Source organism: Rhineura floridana, chromosome 4 (assembly GCF_030035675.1).
Source record: "Rhineura floridana isolate rRhiFlo1 chromosome 4, rRhiFlo1.hap2, whole genome shotgun sequence".
Taxonomy (NCBI): Eukaryota; Metazoa; Chordata; class Lepidosauria; order Squamata; family Rhineuridae; genus Rhineura; species Rhineura floridana.
The window spans coordinates 83,721,005-83,748,537 of record NC_084483.1 but is presented as its reverse complement, the minus strand read 5'-3'; the positions used below and the strand labels follow the sequence as shown (position 1 = coordinate 83,748,537).

Sequence of the window (27,533 nt, the reverse complement as noted above, 5' to 3'; positions counted from 1 at the left end):
GCAGCCTTGGGGTCATTCTTGACTCCCAGCTGTCTATGGAGGCTCAGATTTCGGCAGTGAGCCGGGCAGCTTGGTATCAATTACATCTGATACGAAGGCTACAACCCTACCTTCCAGCCCATCTGCTCCCACGGGTGATACATGCCCTGGTCTCCTCTCGCTTAGACTACTGCAGTGCGCTCTATGTGGGGCTACCCTTGAAAACGGTCCGGAAACTACAACTGATACAGAATGCGGTGGCTCAGTTGCTCATGAACAGTCGTCGCCGTGATCATATTACTCCGGTGTTAGTAGATCTACACTGGCTACCAGTTATTTACCAGGCCCAATTCAAGGTGTTGGTGTTGACCTTTAAAGCCCTATACGGTTTCGGCCCAGTTTATCTGAAGGAGCGCCTCCAGCATCACCAATTATGCCGCCTGACGAGATCAGCCACACAAGACCTTATCTCGGTTCCACCAGTTAAAACAGCGAGACTGGTACGGACCAGAGAGAGGGCATTTTCGATTGTGGCCCCCACCCTCTGGAATTCCCTTCCTCTCGATCTTCGCCATGCCCCCTCCCTAATAGGTTTCCGCCGGGCCTTGAAAACCTGGCTATTCGGGCAGACCTATGGGATCTCTGGGGCGGGTTAGTTATTTATTTTTATTTTTTTTAGTTATTAATGTTGTTATTAATTGGTAGAGTGGTGTTTAGATGAATGATGGTCTTATTGATTGTGTATTGTATTTTATTGTATTAATGTACGTCGCCTAGAGTGGCCGTTAATTCAGCCAGATAGGTGACTCATAAATAAAATTTTATTATTATTATTATTATTATTAACATTAACATTATTAACATTATGAACACTAAACCACCAAGTTACAGAGTAATGTAATGTTAGTGTTTTAGTCAGTGAAGGAAGCTTTAAATTCCTGCAGTGAGAAGAACTTTTTGATTTGACTCTATTGCTGCCACTAGCAGTGATATTTGGAAGGAGGACATGGGCATAACCAGAGTTTGCTCTCCACTAGAAGCACATAATTATTTTTTTCTGACAGCAGAAGGACATAATGGCCCATATAACATAGTGTGCAGTTTCTGATAGCAGCTACCTTTGTCAGGATACTTTTCTTCCTTCTCAGTCTTTGAATAAGGGGTACTCAACATTGGTGACCTCCAGATGTCTTCAGCTCCAACTTTCATCAGCCTCTATGTTGGCTGGGGCTGATGGGTGTTCGTGAGTCCAAACCATGTGGAGGGCACTACATTGGCTATCCCTCATAATGACATCATGGAACACTAGCGGAGTACCCCGTTACTTATGGCTAATATGCAGCCACAGGCAGATGATAGGGTAAAAGTACAATAGAGAAAAAGCATTGTCATCTTGAGCAAATATTAATTAGCCATTGATCTTCCCTGAACTGTATCTAGCATTTTTCAAAATTATTCCCTGGAAGGTCATTTGTAGTGTGTTAGCTGTGAGGTTGTGATCATCAAATGTCTTTTACTTCTCATGATACATAAGACATTTATATGTTGCTTTTTATTCTTTTGTTTGTTGACTGACATTATACTGTAACATTTTCTTGTAAGCCACTCAGAGAACACTGTTATTGGGTGACAAACAAATTTGTGAGCAAAGGAATTCATGAGCAAACAAACATGAAATGGCCCCCTGCTGCTTCCTCTTCACTCACCTACTGTAACCTTCACCCACTTTTACTTCTTGTGCGTATGGCAAAAAATAAAAATAAATCTGGATTGTCTGAAGGGTGGTGACTGGAGAGTCTTTTTTGTAGTGGCTCCTTGCCTTTGGAAGGCTGCCCGCAAAGAGGTCTATTTAGAGACCCTATTAATATCATTAAGGTGCCAGGAAAAAACAACCCTTTGCTTTCGCAGGCTTTTAAGAACTGGTAATGTTCAGCATTCTTTAACTTAAGAGTAGTTTGATTTTACTCTTGCTGTTTTGGGGGCATTTTTACATTTTTGAGAAGTTTGTATGCTTTGTTTCAAATTGTGCTTTGTTTCTTACTACTCTGTTAGTTACCTCAGGAACATACATCTTAAGATGATGTGGGATGAAATTATGTAAATAAGAGCTGTTCCTGCAGCACTAAGGAGTCCCAGTAGAAAAGCAAAAGTTGATAAGTTCTTTCAGTGTTTAGAAAAGGGTGCCTGGTACCTTGAGAGTAACAAATGTATTTTCCCCCCTGTAGATACAGCCAGTTATTGATGACGTTTTCTCATTTTCTGACGTTCCCAAGGCCTTCCAGAAGGTGGAAGAAGGGCATGCACGTGGGAAAACTGTGGTTAATGTAACAAACAAACAAACAAACAAATAAATAAATGCTTTCTCTCTAGATATTTGGATTTTGTGTAAAATTTATTTAGTTCTTCCTTTACAACTTGCTAACTTGGAACCCTACAGATATTCAGAAGGATTTTAATATGGAGTTGAAACATGGGAAAAGGCCATCTGGTGCATTGTGTTAATCAGAGTTCTAGAAGCAATAATTTTATGTATTTATTTAACAAAATGTATATACTGCTTGATTGTAAAAAAAACAACCCTCTAAGTGGTTTGCAAGAAACATTAAAATTATCAATAAAACAGTTAAAAACAAAACATTTTAAAAACAATTAAAACAGCAGTAGACTAAAAAGAGATTGAAACACATCAACATATATGTGTCTGGATCGCTTGCCTAAACAAAAACGTTTTAAGCAGAGAAGACGCCTGCCTGATGTCAATGGACAGGGAGTTCCAAAGTGTAGGTGCTGCCACATTAAAAGAATTATTTCTTACAAGTGCAGAATGAGTATTATGTGGCACCTGTAACAGTGCTTATCTGCCAACAGATCCACAGATCGAAGCACTTGAGTGAGCGCATACTGGGGTAAGGAGGTCCTGCAAGTAAACTGGTCCCAAGCTGTAAAGGGTTTTATATACCAATAGCAACACCTTGCACTTGGCCCAGTAACAAATTGGCAACCAGTGCAGATATCTGAGCAGAGGTATTATATACTGACAGGATCTCACTTCTCTCAGCAGCCATTTCCTGCTACATATCGATGGAAGGTTGGAAAAACCTTAAGATTTTTTGCAAGGAAACTTTAAAATGTTTCTGTACAATGGTATAAGAGCTTGAGAAGGGCTGTTTGGCCAGCAATTCTGTGTGTTTGAACATTTTAGTTGATTTTTAAAAAGTTTCTTTTTACATAAGGATTTACATTGATTAATACCATGCTTCTTTATGTATCAGTGGCATCAACAGTATGAATTATTGAGCACTCATGTATCCACAGAATCACTGTGAGAAAGGTGTGGTAGGTCTAGCCTGTTTTCCACTCATTTTTGGCAACTCTTTCGAGTTTACATAATCATAGCTCAGGCATGTAAAAAGGTGTTGCTATTGGCTGCTTCATGGTTGCTGAAAGACCTTTTTCATTAGTCCTGTACCCATAATTCTCCATCTGTGCTGCATTTTCTGCCATACAGACTCTGAATAACAGGTATATTGGCCCTGGAGAGAATGGCTGTAACTGGAATAGTGTCAGCAGCTTGCTGTTCCTCTCCTTCCAGGATTTTTGCCAGCATCCTGAGCCAAATTTGCAAAAACACAAAACAAATTTCATCTGAATAATATTTATTTGTAAAATATGTATGTTTATACAACAGTTTGGGCACAAACATTTTTGTAAGTATCACACCTTAAAACCAAAAACATTTCAAAGGCATAAACAGTGGCTTCTTGAAGAGCACCAGAAACATTGTAGTCAAATATTAACTATTACAATAATTTCTACAGCAGATTGGTGTGAAGTAGGAGCTGCTAATTGCCTAATAAACAATGACAAATTAACAAAGTAGTGTTGTCTAACTAAGTCAGTGCAGAATAGTTAAATCTTAACATTTCCAGGACACTTGACAGAGCATCCCAAGAGTGCAAGTAGCAAATAGTATTAAGTGGTTTACATCAGAACATTCAAAAACATGGTAATAGAAATAACAGAATAACCTCCATGCTGGGAAAAACAGGGTGATACTTTATAAAAGCTGTCTTAAGCTACTATATTTATATTAAAAATTGTGTATCTGTTTTATCCTGGAAAATTGCAGCGGTTTGCTAAATATTCCTGAATAGTAGCCATCTATTTTATGACATTTTATGACTCACAAGAGTAGCAGTTTATCCATTACTGAAAATAACATGTAAGTTTTGCTGGAGTCTGATACTCAAAGTGGGCCTTACGGCATTAAGTAACTATGTTCTCACTTGCCCCTTAGTCATTTTGCTGTGACTGTTTCAAGGAATTGCCCCAACTCCTGTTGTGTTGTTATTCATTAGATATAGTTGGATGTTTATAGTTTTCTTCAAGGGACAACGTGGATTATTGTGTAATTCAGATAGTTCTTTTTAATTCAAGCTTTTGCCATGAGGTTTCAAATACAGCAATGCGTGCGTACTATATACCAAGATAGGACCAAATTTTCCTCAGCGTGAGAGCAAATAGGAAGGGTTGGTAAAGCAGGGGAGACTAGAATCTCAATGGAACTGTGTGCAGGTGCAGCAGAAGTAAAGAACTTAACACTGAAATAACTTTGGATACACCATCAGGAGTATAAAACAAGTAGCACTCTTTGCCCAAGAGATTTTAGGACACAGAAGTTGGGAAGCAAACAGTTGAAGGTGCAACTGCTTGAAAAGAGAACTGTTTTGCTATCTAAGCTAGTTTTTAAATTTATGTAATGTTACATGTTTCCACTTAAGTAAAAAGTACACTTGTCATTTACAAACAGATAATACTTGTAAGTTGTGTAAAGTAAGGCAGACATGCAGATAGGTAATGAGCATTTTTTAACAGCTGAGAAACTCATTTGGTAGCCCGTTCTATCTGGCAGCAAATCTTGTCGGGTTATGTATTTGTCTTTGATATATTACAACTACAATCACAGTTACCATGCTCAAATACAGTTGACCATACTGCTGTAATTTCGTTTTTTAAATTGTCTGATATTATAGAGTTCATTTTGTGAGTTAGCAGTTCATTATTTTTGGTGCAAATAGAATACTTGCAGAGTAAGTATTTCAGTAAAAACATCCAGGGGTCCACACACACACACACACACACACACACACACACACACACACACACACACACACACACACACACACACACACACACACACACACACACACACACACACACACACACACACACACACACACACACACACACACACACACACACACACACACACACACACACACACACACACACACACACACACACACACACACACACACACACACACACACACACACACACACACACACACACACACACACACACACACACACACACAGAGAGAGAGAGACAGACAGATAGAGAAGGTGCTTTAAATTCTGTTTGTTTCTTAAAATTACTGTGAAAGCATTGCTTTGATGTCCTTTTTTGGCCAGTCTTCACAACATTAATGGATCTGTTTTTCTGTTTGTGCCTCTCGAGTACTTTTACATGACCAGTGGTTCCCAGCATTGTGTTGCCTTATCTTCACCAACTGAACTGACAACGAGGTGGTTTTGATCATAGTGCTTCCCCCCTAAAATGAAACATTAATTATAATGTCAGTATAGCACTTGTGACCGAAAACAGAATTACGATGCATCACTGAATTATATTAAATGACTTAGGTACTGGCCTTTAACACACATACCCTCCCAGTGCATATAGTTGCTGTCTTCCTACAGGATCCCATTCTTGTCTCTGTGCATTCAGTGCATCCCCTCTTGGCAGAGCTTGGAAGTAACTCGTTCAAAATAACGAGTTACTTGTAATTTATTACTTTTTTGTGTAACGAGTGGGTAACTTCGTTACATTTTATTTGTAACAGAATGAGTGGTAATTTCATTACTTTTCACCTGCAACTGTAACGTTTCTGCATTACATTTGGACGTTACTGGGGGGGAAGGGGGGAAGCAGGGGAAATCTGCTGCTGCTGTGATTGGTGAAATGGTGGAGGAAAGGCATGTGCCTCAAACTGGGCTTCTGCATGGCGTAGCTCTTCCCTCGTGCTCTGTGTTAGGAGGCATGAGGAAGTGGACAGCCAGACTGCACCAGAGGGCAAGGATGAAGTAGGAGAAGGCAGCAGCAGAATGGAGGTGAAGAGCTGAGGTGAGTAACATTGTGTGTGTGTGTGCCCCCTGCTCATCCTGCCTCCCGCCTCCCCCCTTGTGCCTGCTGCTGCCTCCCGCCTGTCACCTCCCTCCTTGCACCTGCTGCCGCCTCCGCCCTCGTGCCTGTCACCTCCCTCCTCCCATCTGCCGCCACCTCATGCCTGTCGCCCACTCCCCCCTCGCGCCTGTTGCCCTTTCCCCCCTTGTGCCTGTCACCCCCTCGCACCTGCTGCCGCCTCCCCCCTCGTGCCTGTCACCTCCCTCCCTCGTGCCTGGAGGTGCCCTCTTACTCTTGTAACTGTGGAGGTAAATGTAGTCACAGCAACTTCCAGCTAACCTTGGTGGAGTTCTGACTACTATCACTGAGCAATATGCTATGCTAGATATAAAGCCAGACCAAAACCTGAAGCAAATTGCATAGGTGCAATAGTGCACATTTGCTCCTCTTTCATGGCTCAAATTAGCCATACACATAAAGTTCAGAATTGTACATCCAGATTTGAAATGTGTGTTCACCAGCAGCATTACACAGGCATGTAAAACAGTGCTGCAATTGTCTAAGAATTCTTCTTTACAACACTTCATAGTGTTCTAGATTAGTGTGATATTTGTGTCATAATAATTCTTAAGGCTGAAATAGATCTCAGAAATACTTCAAAGTAGCCAGGGGGGAGGAAGGGGTTGTAAGGTTGACTGGAGCTATGGTGTTGGAGAGGGGAGTTAGTAGTTCCCCTATTTGCTGTTTTCCAGACCTGTTGCCCCTGAAATAGCTATAAACCCAACCTGTGCAAAAAAAAAAGAAGTACTGCTATCATGCCTGCAATTTTTTTCACTGAGATGCTCACTGGAGCTTCAGGGATGATTTAATGGTATGGGGCAAAGGGTTAAACCACCCTTCCTCCTCCTGCTGCTGTTGTGTGTGCATGTATAACACAGTTGCCTGTATTGTTGGATTCTCCTTGCAGGCGCAACTATAAGGGCTATTGTGATGAACTCCTGTACTTCAAAATTTACTACTACACCACTGGTTGCTGCTCCAATACAAATTGTACAAAACGCAGTTGCTTTTAAGTGGGGAAAAACTACTTGCAGATCTCCTGCATCGTGTCTGTTTTGGCCCTTGCAACAACCCAAATCTACTGAACATTTCCCGGGACACCACAGTTAAATGAAATATTAATGTACATGAGGTATTCCAAGTGCATATGGTGTTTGAAACGTTGTGTACTTAGCTATCATGGCTAACAGACTTCATGCATTTATCTAATCCTTTTAAAAAAGCCAAATAAGCTAGTGGTCTTCACCAGATTTTATGGCAATGGCCTGCAAGTGAATTATGCTTTGTATGAAGTTGTTCACTTCTTTTTGTCCATTTGAGCCATTATATGGCACCATTATTTATCTGAATTTATGCATTTCTTTCCAAAATATATGGCAAATATTGGCTTGAAATCAGTCTTTTTGATGCAGCTTGGATTGCCAAGTATTCAATGAATAGCTGGCATGCATGTGCTCTGGTGGTATAGCTCCTTTTTGGAAATTCTGCCTTTAGAATGCAGATGCATAGCTTTACATCAGGCTTTAGTTACTGCTTGACATGTTGATGAACAACATTTGAGACAACTTAATAACTGTTAAGAACCCCAGTACATTTCCAGCTATCACCCCCTGAAGAAGTAACATAACTTCATAACATAACATAGGTTCATAACTTCACTGTAGATGTTTGCCAGCCTTTGAAAACATAAGCATTTAAGACTACCATCTATGTCGGGCAGAACAGTATTTACTTTTTCTATCAGATTTTAACTCTTTTAAAAACGGATGCTTTTTTCAGTGTTGAATACCAAAATGTTTACTCCTTAAAAAATGATAATCATTTAAGCAGGGCTTTATTTCTAGAGAAAAGAGGGGCTGAGTCTCTCAAAAAGATGGCATATCAGTTCCTGGGAAGAAGGCATATCTCTCTCAGGGGCACTTGTGGCCATATTTGGAATGCCCACACAAACAGCCACTAGGCTTTTAGCCACTTGGAGTAGCTGTTACCTCTCTGTGTGTGCGTGTGCTGTTGAAATGGAAAGGCAGAACTTGGACCTAGGGAAGAATGAACCTTCTCTCAGTTTCTCATTTTCCAGCCTTCAGTCCACTCCATTTCCACACTAATTTGTGAATTCATATACATTTTTGTGCAGCTTTCTCCTAATATACACATTTTTACAATCATTTTCCTTTAATATAATGTAGTTTTGCTCATTATCTTTGCTAATCTATGCATTTTTGTGCACACTTTTTGGTTGGAGAACCACATCACAAAATTTAGAGAAATGCTAATTTTTGAAGAATAGTTGTGTTTCTGTTTGCTTATTGGTTCGAGAAGTACAGATTAGGTAGGTTTGATTTAAAATGCAAACTGAACAAATTTATCTCCAATCCCTATTTAAAATCTGTATTTGATAGTTTTTAGTTTTGAATTTTAATGTGGCATTTTGCTTTTGAAAGCTCTCAAACTATGAGACAGAATGGAATGGACTAGGATAGGACGGAGTGCCTATGGATGAACGACAGCACATACGTTGTTGTTATTATGTGCCTTCAGGTCGATTACGACTTATGGTGACCCTATGAATCAGTGACCTCCAATAATGTCTGTTATAAACCACCCTGTTCAGATCTCGTAAGTTCAGGTCTGTGGCTTCCTTTGTGGAATCAATTCATCTCTTGTTTGGTCTTCCTCTTTTTCTACTCCCTTCTGTTTTCCCCAGCATTATTGTCTTTTCTAGTGAATCATGTGTTCTCATGATGTGTCCAAAGTATGATAACCTCAGTTTCATCATTTTAACTTCTAATGATTTTATTTATTTATTATTTTTTATTTGATTTATATCCTGCCCTTCCTACCTGCAGGAGAATAATAGTTCTGGTTTAATTTATTCTAACACCCAATTATTTGTCTTTTTCGCAGTCCATGGTATCTGCAAAGCTCTCCTCCAACACATTTCAGACGAGTTTATTTTTCTCTTCTCTACCTTTTTCACTGTCCAACTTTCACATCCATACATAGAGATTGGGAATACCATGGTCTGAATGATCCTGACTTTAGTGTTCAGTGATACATCTTTGCATTTGAGGACCTTTTCTAGTTGTCTCATAGCTGCCCTCCCCAGTCCTAGCCTTCTTCTCATTTCTTGACTGTTGTCTCCATTTTGGTTAATGACTGTGTATTGATAATCCTTGACAAGTTCAGTGTCCTCATTGTCAACTTTAAGTTACATAAATCTTTTGTTATTATTTTAGTCTTCTTGATGTTCAGCTGTAGTCCTGCTTTTGTGCTTTCCTCTTTAACTTTCATTATCATCATGGTCTGTGGGTGGGTAGGAGGCGACAAGGGAGGAGGTGGAGAGTGAGACAGGGTGGAGTGGAGAAAACAATTGTTTAAAAAAAAAGGAGTGGAGGGGAAGAGGAGCCAGAGGGCAAGAACATGGATAAAGGAGGAGGAGGCAGCTGCAGAATGGAGATAAAGAACTGTGGAGGTGAAAGATGATGTGTGTGAGTGTGTGAATACTGTGTTTGCACTTGGCACACAAAGTGTCTCTGGCTACTGTGCTGCATTTTCAGTTTTTTAACTTTTTTGCATCTCGGGAAAATGTTTGCTTGGATGAGTGTCCCTTAGTTGGTGGCAGGGCAGGGTCTGGGAGGTGGTTAAGTGAGAGAGATTATGCTTGCTGGCTGGGGGTGGTGGTTGCATTTGGTCTGATGTGCAAAGATCTGAGTAGTGGCCTCTGCCTCCCTCTCCATCTCCCTTACCAGCGGAGAGTCCACTACTGCTATCATGGATAAAAAGAATGATTCTACTACCTCTGTATGTGTGTGTTTATTTTTAATGTTGTTTTAGGCTACTCAGATGTGCAGCAGCCAAGGCCAGCACCTTGTAGGCAGTTTTTTTTAAAGTAACTGAAATGTAACTGTAGTGATTACTTTTGAGAAAAAGTAATCAGTCATTTTCAGAGCAATTGTAATTGTAACGGTAATTACTACTTTTGGGGCCATGTAACTGTAACTGTAATTTATTACTTTTTAAAAGTAATCTTCCAAGCTCTGCCTCTTGGCTGCATTCTCTTCCCTTCACCTTAGCTGCCATGTAAATGAATCTTGCATTCTGTAAGTATAGATGACTGTTCCTGGTTGTTACCAGAAATCCTGACCCCCAGTCTTCCAGTCTATGAGGTATATTGCTATGTATGCTTACTTATCCAGCACGTATTTTCCACAGTGACAGGCTTACACACACTTCATTTCCATAGCAATCAGAGGCTACTAGTAGTGAGTCTTAGAGTAACAGGATTTTATCACAACTAACTTGTTTAAGATGACTTTGAGATTAGTCATGACTTTGGTTTGACTAGGGCAAATTTCAGGTTTTTTATAAGCATTCTTGCCCTACTATTTCACATAAAAATCTTTATGGCAGGGGTGTGGCATCTTTGATGGGTGGGACAATTCACCTGTCAGTCACATGATGCCATTACAACATCACATATTGACAGGTGGCTTGTCCTGCCAAAATCCCTTGCGAGGGGTTCCTAAGCACTTGACAGCTAACTGCTTGTTGGGAACCACAGTGCAAGGTACGTCACCAGCCTTGTGCTCATTGCTCTGGGTAGTGGTGAGTGGGCTTGTGTGTTCCAATGGACTTCCAATCATCGTGGTACCCATGCCATTGGATCAAAGCCTTTTTCTGTCAAGAATGTGTGTTGATCATGGTGCGCCGATCTTTCCACATAAAACAAATTCACGCACAGGCATCTTCCATAACAAAAGACCCATGGCAACCGGCAAATGGCAACGGGGGCAGGACTGAAATCCAGAAGCCCCTAGTCATGGACTGGTACATCGGCGGTGGATACAGATTCAGACGGATCCATTGTTAAAGACTATATTTTGGAAGACAATCTTACTTGGTCACAAGTGATCACCAAAAAGAAGAGAAGATTGAGCATAATACTGGCAGTCAGCTAATGGGGAGGGCAGAAAGAAGCCTGCATTTCATAAGCATCAGATGTAAGTGGGAGATGTCCTTGTTGCAGCTGATGCCTGCAAAAAAATGGGCTACTTGCTTTGGCAACACATCTGCTCTCAGCAAGGCAACTGAGTAGGATTTAACATCACCACACACTTCTCAGTTGATGAGGTGTTTTTTTTTTAATCCTGCTGCTTTGGCTGAGAGAACCAGTTTCCTCCTTGGAACAGGACTGCAAAGTGAAGGCAAATTTAACCATGCCCTCCCCGCCCATCAGTTGGCATCATGAATGATGCCAACTGATTGACAGGTGGACATGGTTTGGGGAAAATGACTTTGTGGGCTAAATTTGATCCCCTGGCAAGTCAACATTACCCATGGGGCTGAGGTCCCTGCCCCACTTTAAGGGAAAGTATACAATTACTACATTTGTATTGCACCTGTCTTCCATCACAGAACTCAAGATGGCATAGAGTTTTCAGTCGGCTTGTCATTCAGATACTAACCAGACCATACCTGGCTCAAGATACTGGGTCATCTTAGCTTTAGACCATGCTCTCAGACCATAGCTGATAATATTAAGGTTTTGATTGAATGTATATCATATAATAATTTGCATTACTTAATTTAAAATCATTTGCACATAGTGATAATTATTGATGCTTGCATATATTTTAGTCTCTACTTTAAAAATGCTTGCAATTGATCTCTGTGGACTAAAGATGATCAGTTATGCTCATCACCAATCCAGAATGCTTACTACTCAAGATGCCTAATGTATTGCTACCTGTAAAAGAATGCTATTTAGCTAAGAGAAAAAAGCATTTTTTATTTTCAGAATGGACTGTAGCACATCCATATGCTACCCATCTCATATATATGGCAAGCATTAAATGTGTGTGTGTGTTGGGGAAGCCTTGTAGATTAAGAAAAAAGTCTTAAATCCCAAATTGACAGATCATAATAAAATAATGCTTTTTACAAATGTACTGTAATTTTTCCATTGACAAGAAACAATTCTAGAGAAGCATGAGCTGGTGAAGGATATGTGGTAAGAACTATGGGAACAGTTTGTTATTTATAAATTACTCGAAATTTTTCGTAGTAGTTAGTAGTGAACAAATAAAGTCAGGTTTTTGTTATTAAAAGTTTCAATGCAATAAAATGAAAACGAGTTTCACTGTTTTGGTATTGGTTCTAACTGTACTAATTAACTACATCCTCAAGAGGGCATCATTACACATACTTATGAAGTACTGTACAAGTTTACATGCAAGGGTAGGCATTAATGTCCTGATTAATGCTTTTCTTTTCATCTAAGGTATCACTGGACACCCTGTTTTTTTAATTAAACTGAATATTCTGACATTAGCATAACTAGAACTCAGTAAATACTAACTGACCTATAATACACTGAACTGCTGTGACCCAAGTAATAGATAGAGCTTGGCAAAATTCTTTGGTGCAGTAGGACTTGCTAAAATGCTTTTGTACCTTTGACATCTATTCATATACCCACACCATATATAAATTGTTCAGAAAATACAATGATCCTAATCCAGTTTTTGACAACCATGTACATAAGTATCCTACTGTATATACTGTCAATGCACATCTACACTGCAGTGCTTACAAAACCCTATTAAAGTGGCTAGATATGTCTTTATAGTTGAAGGGAATCAACTTCTGGGGCACCCAGGTGTGATGTGTAACTATTTGTCCATGACTACAGTTAGATTAGAAACAGTATCTGTTGCTAAGTCACAATGAGTACAATTCTGAGCTTTGAACTCAGATGAAACCATTGATTAATGCATAGGAACACAGAGTTGAATGTATTAGTTATTAAACTAAAGTTTTTTACATTTTAGATTCTCCACCCTCACGTGAGCAGTTTTAAAAAGCATACTTTCAAAACAGCATCTATCGCAAATCAATGCAACCAGATAGCTAGGTATATTGTGATATCCTGAAGACCCCAATATTGATGCTCCCTTTACTTCCCTCCTCCCAGTTCTATTATGGGGTGTGTTTAGTTTTCAACAGTCCTTTTCTAAGGGACTGCAAAGCAAACCATGTTCTTGATTCTTTATGTTGAGTAGGCCAGCCCCTTACTTAGGCAAAAGTGAACCGTGTCTTCCAATTCACATTAGCTATAAGAGTTCAAAGTGTGTCTTTCCACCACCACCCTTTTCGGAAAGCATGCCTTAAAAAATGCTATACATTAATCAAATCAAAAGGATGGTAGCTGTCACAAGATCATGGGCTAGCTGAAGAACATATGGAATTTAGATTGTGTAACATGCAATGCACAAAATGAATCGAATGAAGCCATGTGTTTCTTCCCTCTTAGTCTTAGAAGTTCAGTCTCAGTAAATACCAATCCAGAGTTGTTTATATCTTATGGCCAAGAGAGTCTTACCTTTAATATCTAATGCTAAGTGTGGTTTCATCTTGCTATAGATCCTGCCATCTGGATTAATACTCCAGCTTTGCTTTTCCTCATTCTGCTGAAGTGTGAGGCCCAGTTTGGCACCAGGTGTAATCAGGTTTCCTACAATTGTCAAGCAAAAGTCTTCCGCCAGCTGCACAGTTAAACAGACAGTATCAGTCAAAAAGCCTTGCTCTTGCCAACAAAGCTTGTACTTGTGGACATTTATGGATAGACTTGTGTATATTTCCACGTCTCTATAGCTTACATTGAACAGATTCCAGTAGAATACCCAGAAGTTAAGTTACTATCTGCTGTTATGGCAATAATTACTTAATATTTCTTCACTTGTTCTCCACAAAATGCTACCTTACCTTATTTTTATCTGCTGGTGAATGGGTGGGACAAGTGTACAATTGTAACCTGCCTTGAGTGCCTTAGGCTGTCTATGTATCAAATAGTCTAATAGCACTTCAATGTTTCTAAATGTCACCACTGAAAATATAGAAAGCCCTTTTGCACTGTTTTAGATGGGGCATTAAAAAATCAACACCTTCACTGTTAGTCTGTTGTAAGCCCACAGCTTCTGTTTTCACCCATGTTGAGACATGTTCTTGGTTTATCAAAAGGAAGCAAGCCATTCCACTATAAGCTGAGAAATTTTTCCCTTTGGCAGAATGTTTCAAGTCATGTTATACAACTTTTTAAAAATAGACAATTGGCTTGTCACTAAAGCTCTATTCATTTTGTTTTGATGTTAGATCCTAAAAAAAACAACCCACCACTTTGATAATAGAATAATGTAGTTCAATAGGATTTACTTTCAAATGAATTGTTTAGGACTAGCTGCTAGGCTAGTGCTGGCAGTCACTACTGTGGCAAGCCTTGATGTAGAATATGATTCAAAACCAGCAAAACCTTCCCCTAAAACCCTGGAAACAGGTGGCAATATGATTCTTAGTGAATGCTCTAAAAGACTACTTTCAAAACTCAGCATTTCCATCTATATTTGTCAAGGGTTCAGGGCTGATCATAATTATATCGACTCCTTGTTTTTGAAGGGCGCACAATCTTTAAGGTCAGTAAAGGACAAGACCAAAAAGAACAAATCAAACGGCTTCCCTCCCCTCACTTGTACTGCCGTAAAGTTGGTCTTATTTCAGCATTTTCATTTCTTCAGTAATCTTGTTACGTCATTAAAAAAGTGGCCTTGAACATAAGCTTGGTGTAACAAATTCAGTAATAAAGACTGGAGTGGGGGAAGAATATTGCCTATAGCAGAAGTCCATTTTATTTTTCTTTAAGAATTGCTATGGAACTGATCTCTTGAAAATCCAATTTTAGAAAAAGACGATTAATAGGTTCAGCATCATCATCGGCCACACGAGGGCAGCTGTTGGGTTTACAATGCATCCTGGCAGGGCACACCAGGATTGAAATTGGGGTTCCTTCCCAGTACTGTTACTGCAAGGTACTCTCTCTCTTATATGCTTTACCCAGTGGGTGGTGCTTTTGGATGGCAGCCAAGTCAATTCCGATCCTCAGTGGGCGGTCTCCATTTCCCAAACTTCAATCTGATGCCAAGCAGGTAAGCACATCTGAAGGAAGGCTGAATGACTGGCAGTAGTAGCAATGTCAGGTGGCAACAGCAGTGCCAGGCAGAGATGGCAGCAATGACAGATTGGGGCCTCTATGGTGGGACCATACCAAGGACTCATGAAAGTATGGTACCAACCCTGTTACAAAGCTGCCTATACCAAATAACACCATTTTTTCAACAAAGCAGAAACTACTGAAGAGTTCACCTTCACAATTGAAAATGAAAAGAGAATGGCCCCATTTCAGTTAGTATTCACTTCTCATAGCCCAGAAAAAGCTATTTTTGATTTTTCTGGTGGACAATATGTAATGGATGCTGAATTCAACTCTTAGCCAGGAATGTTTTATACAGAACCTTACCCTACATTTGATGAAACCATCTTGATAAATCCAGACTTGCTCATCAGATTTAGTATCGTCTGCAACCTGTATCCTTAGAAGATTCAGGTCATCTAGATTTCCATCAGCGGACATGAACTTTCCTGTTTCTTTGTTTCGAAGTCTGAAGTATGCTTGTTTCTGTATACAAAAAAGAAGAAGACCACAGCTCTTGTACTATAATACCTGCAAGTATTATGTCCTCTGTGTGGCTAACCTCAGCATAATAATTTAATTAAGTACCTCAAGATGCTTCCATCTTTTACAATAATAGTATTGTAACCCTGGATCAGAGAAATATATAAAATAAACACAGGCATACATTACACATGATAATTTACTATATGGATATCACTTTTCTATGTAGGAAAAGACATGCACATAATTATATGTCCATTAATTATACATGGCAGTATAATAGTAAACATGCTTTTTCTTATGTGGAAATGATACCCATATATGAAGAGTGGAATGTTTACTTTTGAATAGTTAGGATCAGTGCAACTGATAGGAAGCAAGAAATCTGAGATCATTGCCTTCAATCTAAACATTAAGATATACTTCTAACGTCTCCAAATATCAAGCGCAATAATATTCAGAGCATGATCATGAAGTATTGAGTATTCTACCAGTAATTTTATATAATGCCTGAATGAAAAGAGTGTTAGCAGTATGCTGCCTGATTTTCTTCCATTCAGCAATAACATATCTGCTGAGAGTTCACAGAGAATAAAGGTGTTTAAAACTGCATGCAATTTAGTGGTGCTAATCTCCACGAAGCAATTTAGTTAAATTTAAGCCACTCAAAAACAATTCTACTTTTTTGTCCAAAAGCGGCAGAATTGTTAATTGGAACTGAGTGGTGCAATCCAAGTCATTTTAAAGCCCTGTATCAGACTTCTAGACATTTTTGCAGGGACACCATGTCTCTAGCATATGATGCGATTAAAATGGTACTCTTGTACAATACTAGGATAAGGAATAGGAGGAGAGCTGATCAGTGCTATAATACGAGTAGGATAGCAGAGTCGCAAATGCTTTTCACATCTCAGAGTGGGCTGTAGTGTCTTACCCGCAGTAAAGGGCGTAGAGAACCTATTGTTTGGTAGCCACTTGACTCACACCAGTTTGATATTTTTTTAGGTGATAATAAAATCTGACGGCCTCTATAATTATTATGTTCATAAATAATCCATCTGAAACAAACAATATTTTACTAATTAGTTCCATGAAATAGTATATATGATTTAAGATAAACAGAAACCTTTAAGAATGTTTACTACAGTGGTATTGGTTAAATGTTTATACATTTTACTTCAGTAGCAATCCTAAGAATATGGTAATGTCTCATGAAAACCAGTGAGAATTGCTGCAAAGTAATTACGTTTAGGTAGGTGGCTTTATCCCATATTGCATGAAACAGTGGTGCATATTTGGGTACAATAAAGACATCATAATAACTAATACCTAAAAGAGGACTAATAAAAAACAGGGAATGTCACTGGAAAAGCTGAGATGGGATCAAGCTTGTCCTTTGCACAAGCTTCCCCAACCTTGAACAGTAACTAATGAACTGATCAATGGACAGTAATTTCTAGAGGATCTTTAGATGCAGTACACTTGACTAATTCTGGATTAGGGATTAGATGCTAACCAGGATATGAAGCCAGGGTTTGAAGTGGCCTTGAAAACCACAGCTTGTATTAAGCATTACATCTGAACTGAGTATACCACCACCCCATCTTTCTAGCCTCAGTTTGTAAGGTAAACAGTAGATCTTGTCAGCATCTCCCTATCCTGTACTCTTGGGGGCAGGGCATATCAAGTTTTGGATTTGGAATTTTACCAGGGACAAAACAAAAACTTGTGGCTAACTCCAAATGATGGATAAATGTTATGTCTGCACTAAGCCCAAGATAACAAGCCATTTGGAAAAAATAAGTATGGGGACATGCAGGTACCTGAATTGTTAGAAAAAAATGTTGGCCATTGAAAAATCATAGACAAGCGAGCAATTATATTTTGTTATTAATAGAAAAGGCATGGCCTGCACAGTGGCTCTTCCTTCCACAAACGCTGGTGTATGCAGACTACTTCCAAATCCATGTCAAGTACCAGACCAGATTTGGAGAACTTCGAATGGAGTTTTCTGGCTAGTCTGTTGAAATATGGCACATTCAGACAATGTCTTGCTACGTAAACTGCTACTGAGAACTTGGCAGAGTAACAAACTTGAGTTCATCCTAGCTTCAGTTATCAAGGCAATCTAAAATATCTAGGTTCAAATCCTTAAAACGGGTGAGGAACCTCAGATTTGGGGCCCAAATGTAAGCCTCCAAGCCTCTCGATCTAGCCCTTGGTACTTTTTGCAGGCCACACCCCTTACTAGCCATGCTTTTTATTCTCTTCAAGTGCTTTTGTCTGGCTGGAATGCATCCTTGAACTCTAATGATGCTTCTTGTTTGCCTGGTTGGAGAGGGCAGAAACCTTTGACTTTGGCTTGTAGCCTACTGTACAAAGGTAAGAGCCATGACCATTGCTCTGCCCACTTAGCTCTTTGACTCTGCTTGCCACTAGAATTTGTGCCCCAGAAGGTTCCACAGAAGGGAATGTAGCCCTTGGGCTGAAAAGTAGGCCCCATCCCTGCCTCAGAGACTCATTAAATAGCCTCTGACAAGTGACTGGGCTGTATTCAGCTAAGTCCTACTCAGAGTAGACCCATTAAATTAATGAACCTAAATTAGTCTTGTCTATTAACGTCAATGGTTCTACTCTGAGTAGGACTACCATTCAATGCCATCCACTATTTCTTGGTCTCAGTTCCCCATATGTAAATGTGATTCTAGCAGTGACCAAGACGTCTGCTCTGAACCTGAGGCAGTCTTACACATTTTCATTGAGTCAGGAGATTTATTTATTTTTAAAAAATACATCTATGAAATGCAACGTACAGTACAATCCTATACCTATATTCTCAGAAGTAAACCTCACTGAGTCTTATTCCCAGACAAGTGTGCATAGGATTACAATTTTAAGGGTTACTTAAATTACACAAATAATAAATCCCTAACTTCAGAAAGTTAACTTACGTGCCGCCTCGGACTTCTACTGAAGCTACATGAGGATTGTAGCCAAGAAACTGGAGATTTATGATTTCAGTGGTAAATTCTATTTTCTTTCCCCTGAAGTTTTCCTTTTCGAAAAGGGCTATGGCTGACTCAGAAAGCTCCTGTTTTAAAAGAGAAGGTCATTTGTTTCTTTTATATCAGCGTTTTATTGAAAAAAACAACATGCTGGGCTGTTATAGGATGTTCATCAAGCACTATGGGCCACTTATATTTGGGGTTTCTCATGTTTTGAGGAAAATAATTTTTCATTAGTATTACACAGCCATTTCCTTTGCTAAAACTATAGTCTTCCAGCAACTTGCATTTGAACAATTCTCTTACAGGGGGAATATTTGGGTTCACTAATGCAATACAAATCCTATGGGTAAACCATGGCATCTGGAAAGGCCTTAAGTTCCCGTCTCAAGCTAAATAACTTTTAACTAATACATCTACATTTTTAAAGAAATGAAAGACAAGTCCTATGGTGCAGAACTGATTAGATGCCAAGCCTAAAATAAAAGGCATTACTCATGAAAAAGTTATTCCAAGTGTGGGATGAAAACTGTGGAAAGAGAAGCAAGGTGATGACATACAGCCACACCTTCCATTTTTGGCTCGCATCTTCATGAGTCAGCAGCAACTATAATTGCAGAACTTCCCCTACAGCTATATGGACAAACAGGTGTGCTACAAACATGTAAAGGTGTAATTCTTTACACAGTAAGAACTCTGGTATTCAACACTTTATATATATAACAGTTTAAGAACATAAGAAGAGCCTGCTGGGTCAGGCCAGCGGCCCATCCATTTCAACATCTGTGGCCAACCAGATGCCTTAGGGCATGCAAAAGCACTGTCCCTTCCTGCAGTTTCTAGCCAATCGTATGCAGAAGCATAGTGCCTCTGACCATGGAGGTTTTATGCACTTATTCCATGCATAAGAATTACTGATTAAAAAGTGACTTTTTATAGCACTCCAAACAGTATATGCAGCTCACAATGGATATATATAAATATCCAATTTTAGAGATGATATGGATGCATCCAAGGTGTATTCATAGGCCTTACTTTCTTATTAAAGGTTTCAAAAAGTACTCATGGCATTCACAGTTCAGAAAGAAGAATTTGGAACTAGGTACAGAAATCCTCTTGCAGCATGAAAGTTGTTGTATGAGTACAAATATCGCTATACGAAAAATTTATAATGAAATAACCTGGGCGAGCACTGAAAAACCTTTTGACAAAATATCAGACATAATAGTCTCAAACATCTACAGGGTTGGGAAAGAGAACAAAAACAGTTAATCCTGAAGTGCAATTATATACGAAGGGTGTGTCTGGCTGTCAGAAGTTTCCAACACTCCCAGCAGGCACTGTAGCACACACCCAGGTATATGGCAAAGGCCAAGGAGAATGGAAGGTAACTTTTCCTCTGGGATAGCCTCATTGCAAGAAGCTAGCTTTATGTACCAAGTACCCTACTTCACTCAGCGTTGTGATGGGGCAGGCACAAAACACAGGTTGCAATACTCTCCAAGCCTGGAACAGAATTATTCAGTTCCTGAGCTGTATGAAGCGCTGTTATTCTATCTTCTATTTTAACACACTTTTATTTTATGTAAAGCATCTTTATTCTGCTCTTCAGCTGCATGCAAAGGTTCCCAGAGGGGCTTACATACTATTATTAATAATACAGTACAGACTTACACTCTGAAAGACATGACATAAAAAGAAAAAGGAATGCGGAGGGAGGAGAGGAAAAAATATATTGGGTACCAGTTCTTAAAAATACAATCCTTATAATGACCAGCTGAGAGGGAACAGTTCAGATAATCTGGTGAAATGGCTATCCCAAGGTGGCACAGGAAGGACAAGAAGAGCCAAAGGCAGTTGGTCTCTTAGCAGAGACGACTGAATGGCCCTGCTTGTCTTCTGTTCTGCCTATGTGCTGCAGCTTGCAGGGATGGTTGCTACTAGAGGACAGTTGAGGGCAAGCCAAAGACAGCTGGTTTCTCAGCAGAGCCAATGAAAATCTGAATAAAACAGCTTTGCGTTCAAGCATGTCTGCTTAATACCAAGAATGTGGAATTATTTTGTTATGTAAGCAAGACATAAACTAGATTCCAGGCAAACACTTCAAAGTGTGTATACGAAAAAGCAGGTGTCTTGCCATTTGTTTGTTTTGTTAACAGAACTTTAAAAGAAAACATTTATTTAGCACCAACAATTTCTTTCAGTGCAAGTTAATCACTAACACATTCTTAAATACAAATCTTTGCTTTGGGGTTGAAATGGTTGTGTCTAAATATGACCGTTATTTGATAAATGCAGAGCAGATAATTTACTGGCTTTGGTCCTTCATGAGCAAGGGAATGGATACTGTGTATTTATTAAGTAGTAAGCACTTTTAGAAGGGTTGACTTCTAGTGCTCCTCTGAATTTTTGCCTGAGAAAAACAAGAGGTAAAAATGGGTTGCAGAGAGTTAAATACCCCTCGAAAGTTTCCCCAGTACCTTTTCTTGTTCATTTCACAGCTGTTCACAGCTACTTGGTTTCCATTCTTTGCCACCTATTTATTTTCCCATCTTGCGTGATCCCAGCCAGTCAGGGATTATATACTGAACTAGATGACATTATGGTACAGTAGGGCCACGCTTATACGGCGGGTTAGGGACCAGGCCCCCGCCATAAAGCGGAAATTGCCGTAAAGCGGAACCCATTGACTATAATGGGTTGCGTCATGCGAAAATGCCGCGAAAGCGCAAAATCGGCTTTAAAACAGGGAATTTCTCCTAATCGAAAGCCGCCGCATCAGTGGAACGCTGGAAAATGGAACGCCGTAAAGCAGGGCCCTACTGTATTATATAGCCAATCAGGTTTGGTTATGTACCATTACCAATGGTAATGCAATTGTATCTCCATGTTTTTTCATGCCCCACAGCATAGAAATTCAGCAAGAAATCAGCCAACTACATTAGTAATATTGGAATATCTGTTGTTCCACTCCACACCCTTTGCCCTTGTTAATTTGTACATTGAAGAACTGCTGAAGAGGACTCATTTTCATAAAAGACTAAAGATTTCATGAAAAGTACCTCTCCCTCCCCCATTCTGACTCACTTCTATTGTTAATAAATTCAAGACTTTTGCTGGACTACTAGTAGTAAGTAGTGTATTTGATTTCATTATTTTAAAAAACAAATAATTTGAGTAATCATCTGGCCTTTAATTTATTAACATTTAAAAACTGAAGTTTAAAACCTGCATATTATTATATTAACTTATGAAAAGCTACTACTCATTGTTAAAAGGACAGGTTCTTATTTGAGAACTGGGACTATCCTCTGTTTATTACAATGATACACAATAGCCAAAATGTCTTCACACCCACACAAGTTGAAGCCAGCATTTTAGAAGATCCTGATGTAAAAGTCATATTGTTGTTGACTTCAACTGGGCGCTGAGACCTTCAGTTTCTTGCTATTGTAATTGCTGGAAGGAAAATATGTTTCCATTTTGAACTACCAGACAGACATATTCCAGCCAAAGTTGAACACTCTGTTCCATTTATTTCAATAGGAAGATTACTTACTGTTATACTCAACTTTATACCACTGATATCAATGGGATTTTAAAGTACTTTACTTATTATTTATTATATCCCATCCTTCTGTCCAAAGTAGCCTAGGATGGCAAACAAGCAATAAAGTGATAAAAAACATCTTTAAAACAATTCCAATACAGATACAGACTGGGAAAGTTCTCTGCTTAAAAGGCTTGTTTGGACTTGCATCCAAAAATCTCTAGTTTTGGATACAAACTGGAAAAGCCATCCTTTTGTTTTCTTTTCATCAAATTTGGCACAACAGTGCATCTATGAGATTTGGGTAGTCATGTGCCCTTCAGTATCAAGGCCAAAGTAGATGTCATAAGGCAGCCATGTATATTTAATCATCATAAGTCTACCCCTTTCTTATAAAGCAGGGAATTAGGCTTCTATTTTTATATGAAAGGAGCACTCGGATGGGGTGAGTGACACCATCTCCCCTGCCTGGATTATCCTACTGGACTCTATCACTTTAAGCTTTTTTGTTATTTATTTCATTCCATTTATAAATCACTTCCTATGAAATATCTCAAAGCAAGTTAACAACAAAAACATCATCAATAGAAGCAATTATATTTTTGTATTATAAAATATTGTATTTTTAAATTGGTGTAACCTGCCCTGGGAGCATACGGTAAAGGGTGGGTAAGAAATTGAAGAAATAACATTAATCTCTAAAATAACTTCATGTATAAAAACAATTAAAACTATTTCATATAAAAGAAATTTCACATCCAATACAGATCCTTCTAATCCTACCCCAATTCCAGTATTGGAAGTGAGTCAGGCTAAGAAATTTGCTTTATTCAATGAATTAAAGTCAGGTAAGGTCCGGAGAGGGCAGGATTTAGTCCCCTTCACCCACATGTTTTGAATAAAAAATAGAAACCCATACTCCTCTGCTTTATATCAGAACAGGTATGTGAGGGAGAGGGGCAAACAAGGCCAGCTGCTCTTGATTGCCTTGGCATCCCTCTTGCAGCTGACCTGGTTGTAAACCTGGGTGGGCTGGAAAGGGAGCAGAAAGGGAAGAGGGCTGGGCAGAAAACACTGCTGGGGAATAAGCTGAATGCTGTTTAAAAAGCCACAAGAGAAATCTTGTGATGAGTAGGATCCTGACCTTTCTTGAAAACGAGGGATGCACCAGTTACACTTTGAAGGCTCTTATTAAAAGGGAAAATTTTTCAAAGTACAGTAAGTAAAATGCATGTAGCTGCCCTTTCATATTAACTTTGCCCCTCACTCTGCTGACTAATTGGGGGCAAATTTTTGCTTCATCTGATTATCTTCTATAATTAAATGAATTAAAGTTTGCAGCCTGATCTTTCGAAGTCACAAAATCAACCCTAAAAAAGAGGTTAGCAAGGAGTTAACTCTTGAATTAGTCTTTAAAATTGTTTTTCACTAATTGTGAACTATTCCAAGAGTATGTAGTGAGGGGTGAGATAAAAAATCCTAAAAAAAACAAACCAATGGTAGAATTCTGTAATATCTAAAAATACCCATTACAACGCAGGCTGCTCTGTGCTAAATTGTCAGTTTCGTAGGGCCACAACATATATATTTCCCCTCCACCAAATAAGCTATTTAATAGCATATTTTTAGGACCATTTCCTCTTGTGTTTCCATAATTTAGTCATGAATCTTGTAGTTCACTATGTTCAACTCAGAAATAAGTTAATTTTAGCCTCCATGGCTATACAACTCTTTGTAAAACTTACAATATTTATAACTTTTAAGGACTTCAGGCATGTTTTGGGTAGGCAACCCATTGCAGACAGATCAGGATAGGCTCCTTCTTCTAACACATACTGATTACCAGAGAAATTTTCCTTATCATATGCAATCCAACTGCAAAATAAGAAAAACATGAAAGTGTAATTTTTTTGCTTCCCTCTTAACAAATTAATGTCAGCATGAATAAAGTTTAAAATAATTGCTTCACCCCAAACTCTGTGTAGCTTGAAAGCCTGCTGACAGAGTCTGTGTCAAATGTAGCACTGACAGGGCCATAAGAATAAGAACATTTCCTTAAAGAGGGCTTTTTAAAAGAGATGTTTCCTTAATGATATTTTTAAGAGAGTTGATATGATACAATACAATATACAACATTTTCTTCCATGTAGTTATTCAGAGTGAAATACTCTGAGTTCTAGACATACGTTCTACTGTGTGGGGAAGTTGTTTGAATACATATTCATTGCAGTCTAAGGCTTTTGTTATCAAGACAGAAAGTGTACATTCAAACCACTCTTTTGAATACATGATGCTTGTATTTATCCTCAGTTACTCTTTTACATTTTAGACAAAATTTACTTTAAAAAAAACAAAAGCATGAGTCCCAAAGCCCTAGTCACAACACTAGTCCCAAAATTGAAGATGCATCCACATCCGGCCCATTCACTGGTGCCCAGATGCAGGGCCAGTTCTAAAGGGCGGCCAGGTGGGGAACTGGCCTGAGGGCCGCTGGAGCTACAGGGGCCCCTGAGGGGCCCCTCCGCAATCCACAGCAGGAGCCGTGGATCACAGGACAGGAGGAGCTTCTGAGCCACCTGGCATCCCCCCGCTTCACCTACCTTTCTCTCTGTTGTTTTTTGCAGTGCGCGCAGCGTTGTCATCAATCAAGATGACGGCCAAGGTTTCCATAAGGGGCTGAAGCCTCTGCCGCCATCTTGGTTGATGGCAGCAATGCACGCGCGTGTGTGTGCCATCAACCAAGATGGCGGCAGAGGCTTCAGCCCCTTATGGTAACCTCGGCCGCCATCTTGATTGATGGCAACCCTGTGCATGCAGCCGCAAAAAACAGCAGAGAAAGGTAGGTGAAGCAGGGGGATGGTGGGCGGCTTGGAAGCTCTTGTCCTGTGATCCGTGGCTCCTCCTGAAGGGGAGCAGAGGGGCCTGAGGCAGGCTGGTGCCCAAGGGCCCTGGCATGCCTGGAGCCGGCCCTGCCCAGATGGTCTGCATCTATTGCAAACTCAGAGGCTTGCTTCCTTGGAGCTCAGGGATGCAACTTTGTACTCACCTGCCAGATAATACTTTTGCAGACTTAACAGATAATTTCTCAATCTGGGAAGTGTCTTTCTCAAATATTTGACTGCTACCCTGGAACTCTGGTTCTGAAAATAGCTGGACCTTTAAAGACAAAGCAGGCCCTGTTTAGCACTAACAATATACAGATGATATCCAATGTTAGTGATACTCAGAGTAAACCCATAGTAATAAATGGATTTAAGTAATCAATGGACTTAGTTAAAATATCATCCTCAGCTGTTAAAACCAATAAATTCTAATATCACTATTATCTATGAATACAAGCAAAACACTCTAAAAAAGTAAGAAAATGTATATGATGCATATACATAACAAGCAGCCTATATTTTAAAAATACCTTGTGCTACATAAGCAGCTAACGTTTCCGTGCTATATTACAAAGAGTAAAATCTGTAGTAGAATTTGTCTTTGACAGTTCTTGATTCCATTCCCTGACCTGGAAGTAAATCTTTATACTGAGAGAGATTATTGTTAGGACCCAGGGATGTAGTCGTCCAGGGTCTCAGGGGTGTGTGTCTTAGATCCATTACTTTGTTGGGAGCAGGGTCCCAGCCAGGTCCCTATGTCTCCAGCATCCTATGAACCAATCAGCATGAAAGTATACTGGCTACTGAGAAGAGTCTTCTAACATGCTTCCTTGTCCTCACCTGCTGATTGGAGCCAGAGTGAAAGGAAGAGAGTCAGCCACCGATAAGACTCTTCTCAATAGCTAACACTCTCCCCTTTCATGCTTACTGACTCCTAGGAACATCTATTGTTGCATTAACAAGGATCTCATTCTCAACCCAGCAAACCCCCCTCCAAAAAAAAAGGATAGGAGGGGTCATGGCTGTGACTATTATGAAGGGACCCTACACTTCTGAATTTGCCCCTAAACTACTGTTAGGGCCCCATTTGCATCTTTTGATCTTATTAGTTCTTGCCTAGATGTAGAATAAAAGACAGTTTAGAGCTTGTTCAATGCTTGAATGCTAGTTGGGTCCACTTGAAAGCAGAGAGAACTCTGCAGATCCTACTCTTGTGAGGAAGGTAGGAGCTCACCCATATAGTTGTACTGAGTTTCTGAAGCAAAGAGCCCTCCATGCTTCCAAATGTCCTTGGAGCTCAGCACAGTGTCTGAAACAGGATGACCAGGGTTGATGGCAACTTCACTTTAGGGCTGGTTACTAAGGCCAACCAAAATTTGTGGGCTCCTCCTTTTTGCAAACTTCACTTTAAACCAAATTTGTTATTATTATTGTTCCATGTGTTGGCCAGGTTTGCATGGTAATATCACGTATAGATGATATATAGCACCCTGAATTTGGAAATGCCTCTTTTTGTAAAAAGCCTGAGGATTGGCTAAAAGCCTGATAATTTTTTTGTAAATACATTGGATTCTGTATTGAAAGTACCAAGACCAGGATATGCATATTAGATATACATTTTCTCGCAAGCATCTGGAAAACCTGGAACAGGGACTCAGATACACACTTCCCTTATTTGGTGCTCCTTTTCTCCTAATTCCTCCCGGGGACTGTTTGTACTTTGTGAATCAATCTGTTTGCAACCTCTCCACACCGACTTCTTTCCCCCCGATGTGATCTCAATTCAGCTTGCATACTATATGTGCTATGTAAAATCTTGGAAGTTTTACCTTAAATTTCCCCATATGATCACTGAGGTTTTCCTAAAATGTATGGAGAAAAAAAAGAAAAAAAATAAGAGACACATATAATGCCAGTATGATGATTAATGAGACACAAAACAAGCTAGCTTGTGGGAAGATAAAATAATCTGCAATAGTAAAAAAAGAAAGCAATAAAAAAAGACTTTCTTACCAAAATTATGGGTTGTACTGAAGAGATCTTACAACTTCTAGCTCCCCAAGCCTCAGAACTAGAATACATTCCTTTATCAAGGATATACTGCTCTCCCGTAAAGTCAGGATTTTCATAAGCCACCCAGCTGAAAAAAAGTCATTATTTATACTCCAATTAATTAATGTATAGTATTTTTAATAACAAATTTCATCAACCATTTAGTTATGAATTTTGTAGGAAATGATGACATTAAGTAAGCTGACCTCAGATATACTTACCTTCATAGAAATATGAGGGGATCATATTTTTGTAAACATAGTAAGGATTTTACAAATGCTTCATGAAGGAACTTTACATATTACACAGTTCAA

The 27,533-nt window shown here is 39.4% G+C and overlaps 2 protein-coding genes across 5 annotated transcripts in view; one reads left to right on the top strand and one right to left on the bottom strand.

The window, feature by feature from the left end:
* Positions 1-2,350, top strand: part of RTN4IP1 (reticulon 4 interacting protein 1) — a 29,598-nt gene extending 27,248 nt beyond the window's left edge. For both annotated transcript variants that reach the window (XM_061623501.1, XM_061623500.1), the window contains exon 9: positions 2,205-2,350. In XM_061623501.1, the coding sequence (XP_061479485.1) occupies positions 2,205-2,330 (126 nt within the window). In that variant the 3' untranslated portion in view covers positions 2,331-2,350. The remainder of the gene's footprint in view (positions 1-2,204) is intronic.
* A 2,912-nt stretch (positions 2,351-5,262) lies between these two features.
* The window catches only part of CRYBG1 (crystallin beta-gamma domain containing 1), a 139,026-nt gene continuing 116,755 nt past the window's right edge, over positions 5,263-27,533 (bottom strand). For all 3 annotated transcript variants that reach the window (XM_061623496.1, XM_061623497.1, XM_061623498.1), the window contains 9 exons: positions 27,181-27,307; positions 26,997-27,029; positions 25,332-25,441; positions 24,031-24,160; positions 18,682-18,821; positions 16,665-16,788; positions 15,575-15,733; positions 13,607-13,769; positions 5,263-5,593 (listed from right to left, as the gene is read on the bottom strand). In XM_061623496.1, the coding sequence (XP_061479480.1) occupies positions 5,505-5,593; positions 13,607-13,769; positions 15,575-15,733; positions 16,665-16,788; positions 18,682-18,821; positions 24,031-24,160; positions 25,332-25,441; positions 26,997-27,029; positions 27,181-27,307 (1,075 nt within the window). In that variant the 3' untranslated portion in view covers positions 5,263-5,504. The remainder of the gene's footprint in view (positions 5,594-13,606; positions 13,770-15,574; positions 15,734-16,664; positions 16,789-18,681; positions 18,822-24,030; positions 24,161-25,331; positions 25,442-26,996; positions 27,030-27,180; positions 27,308-27,533) is intronic.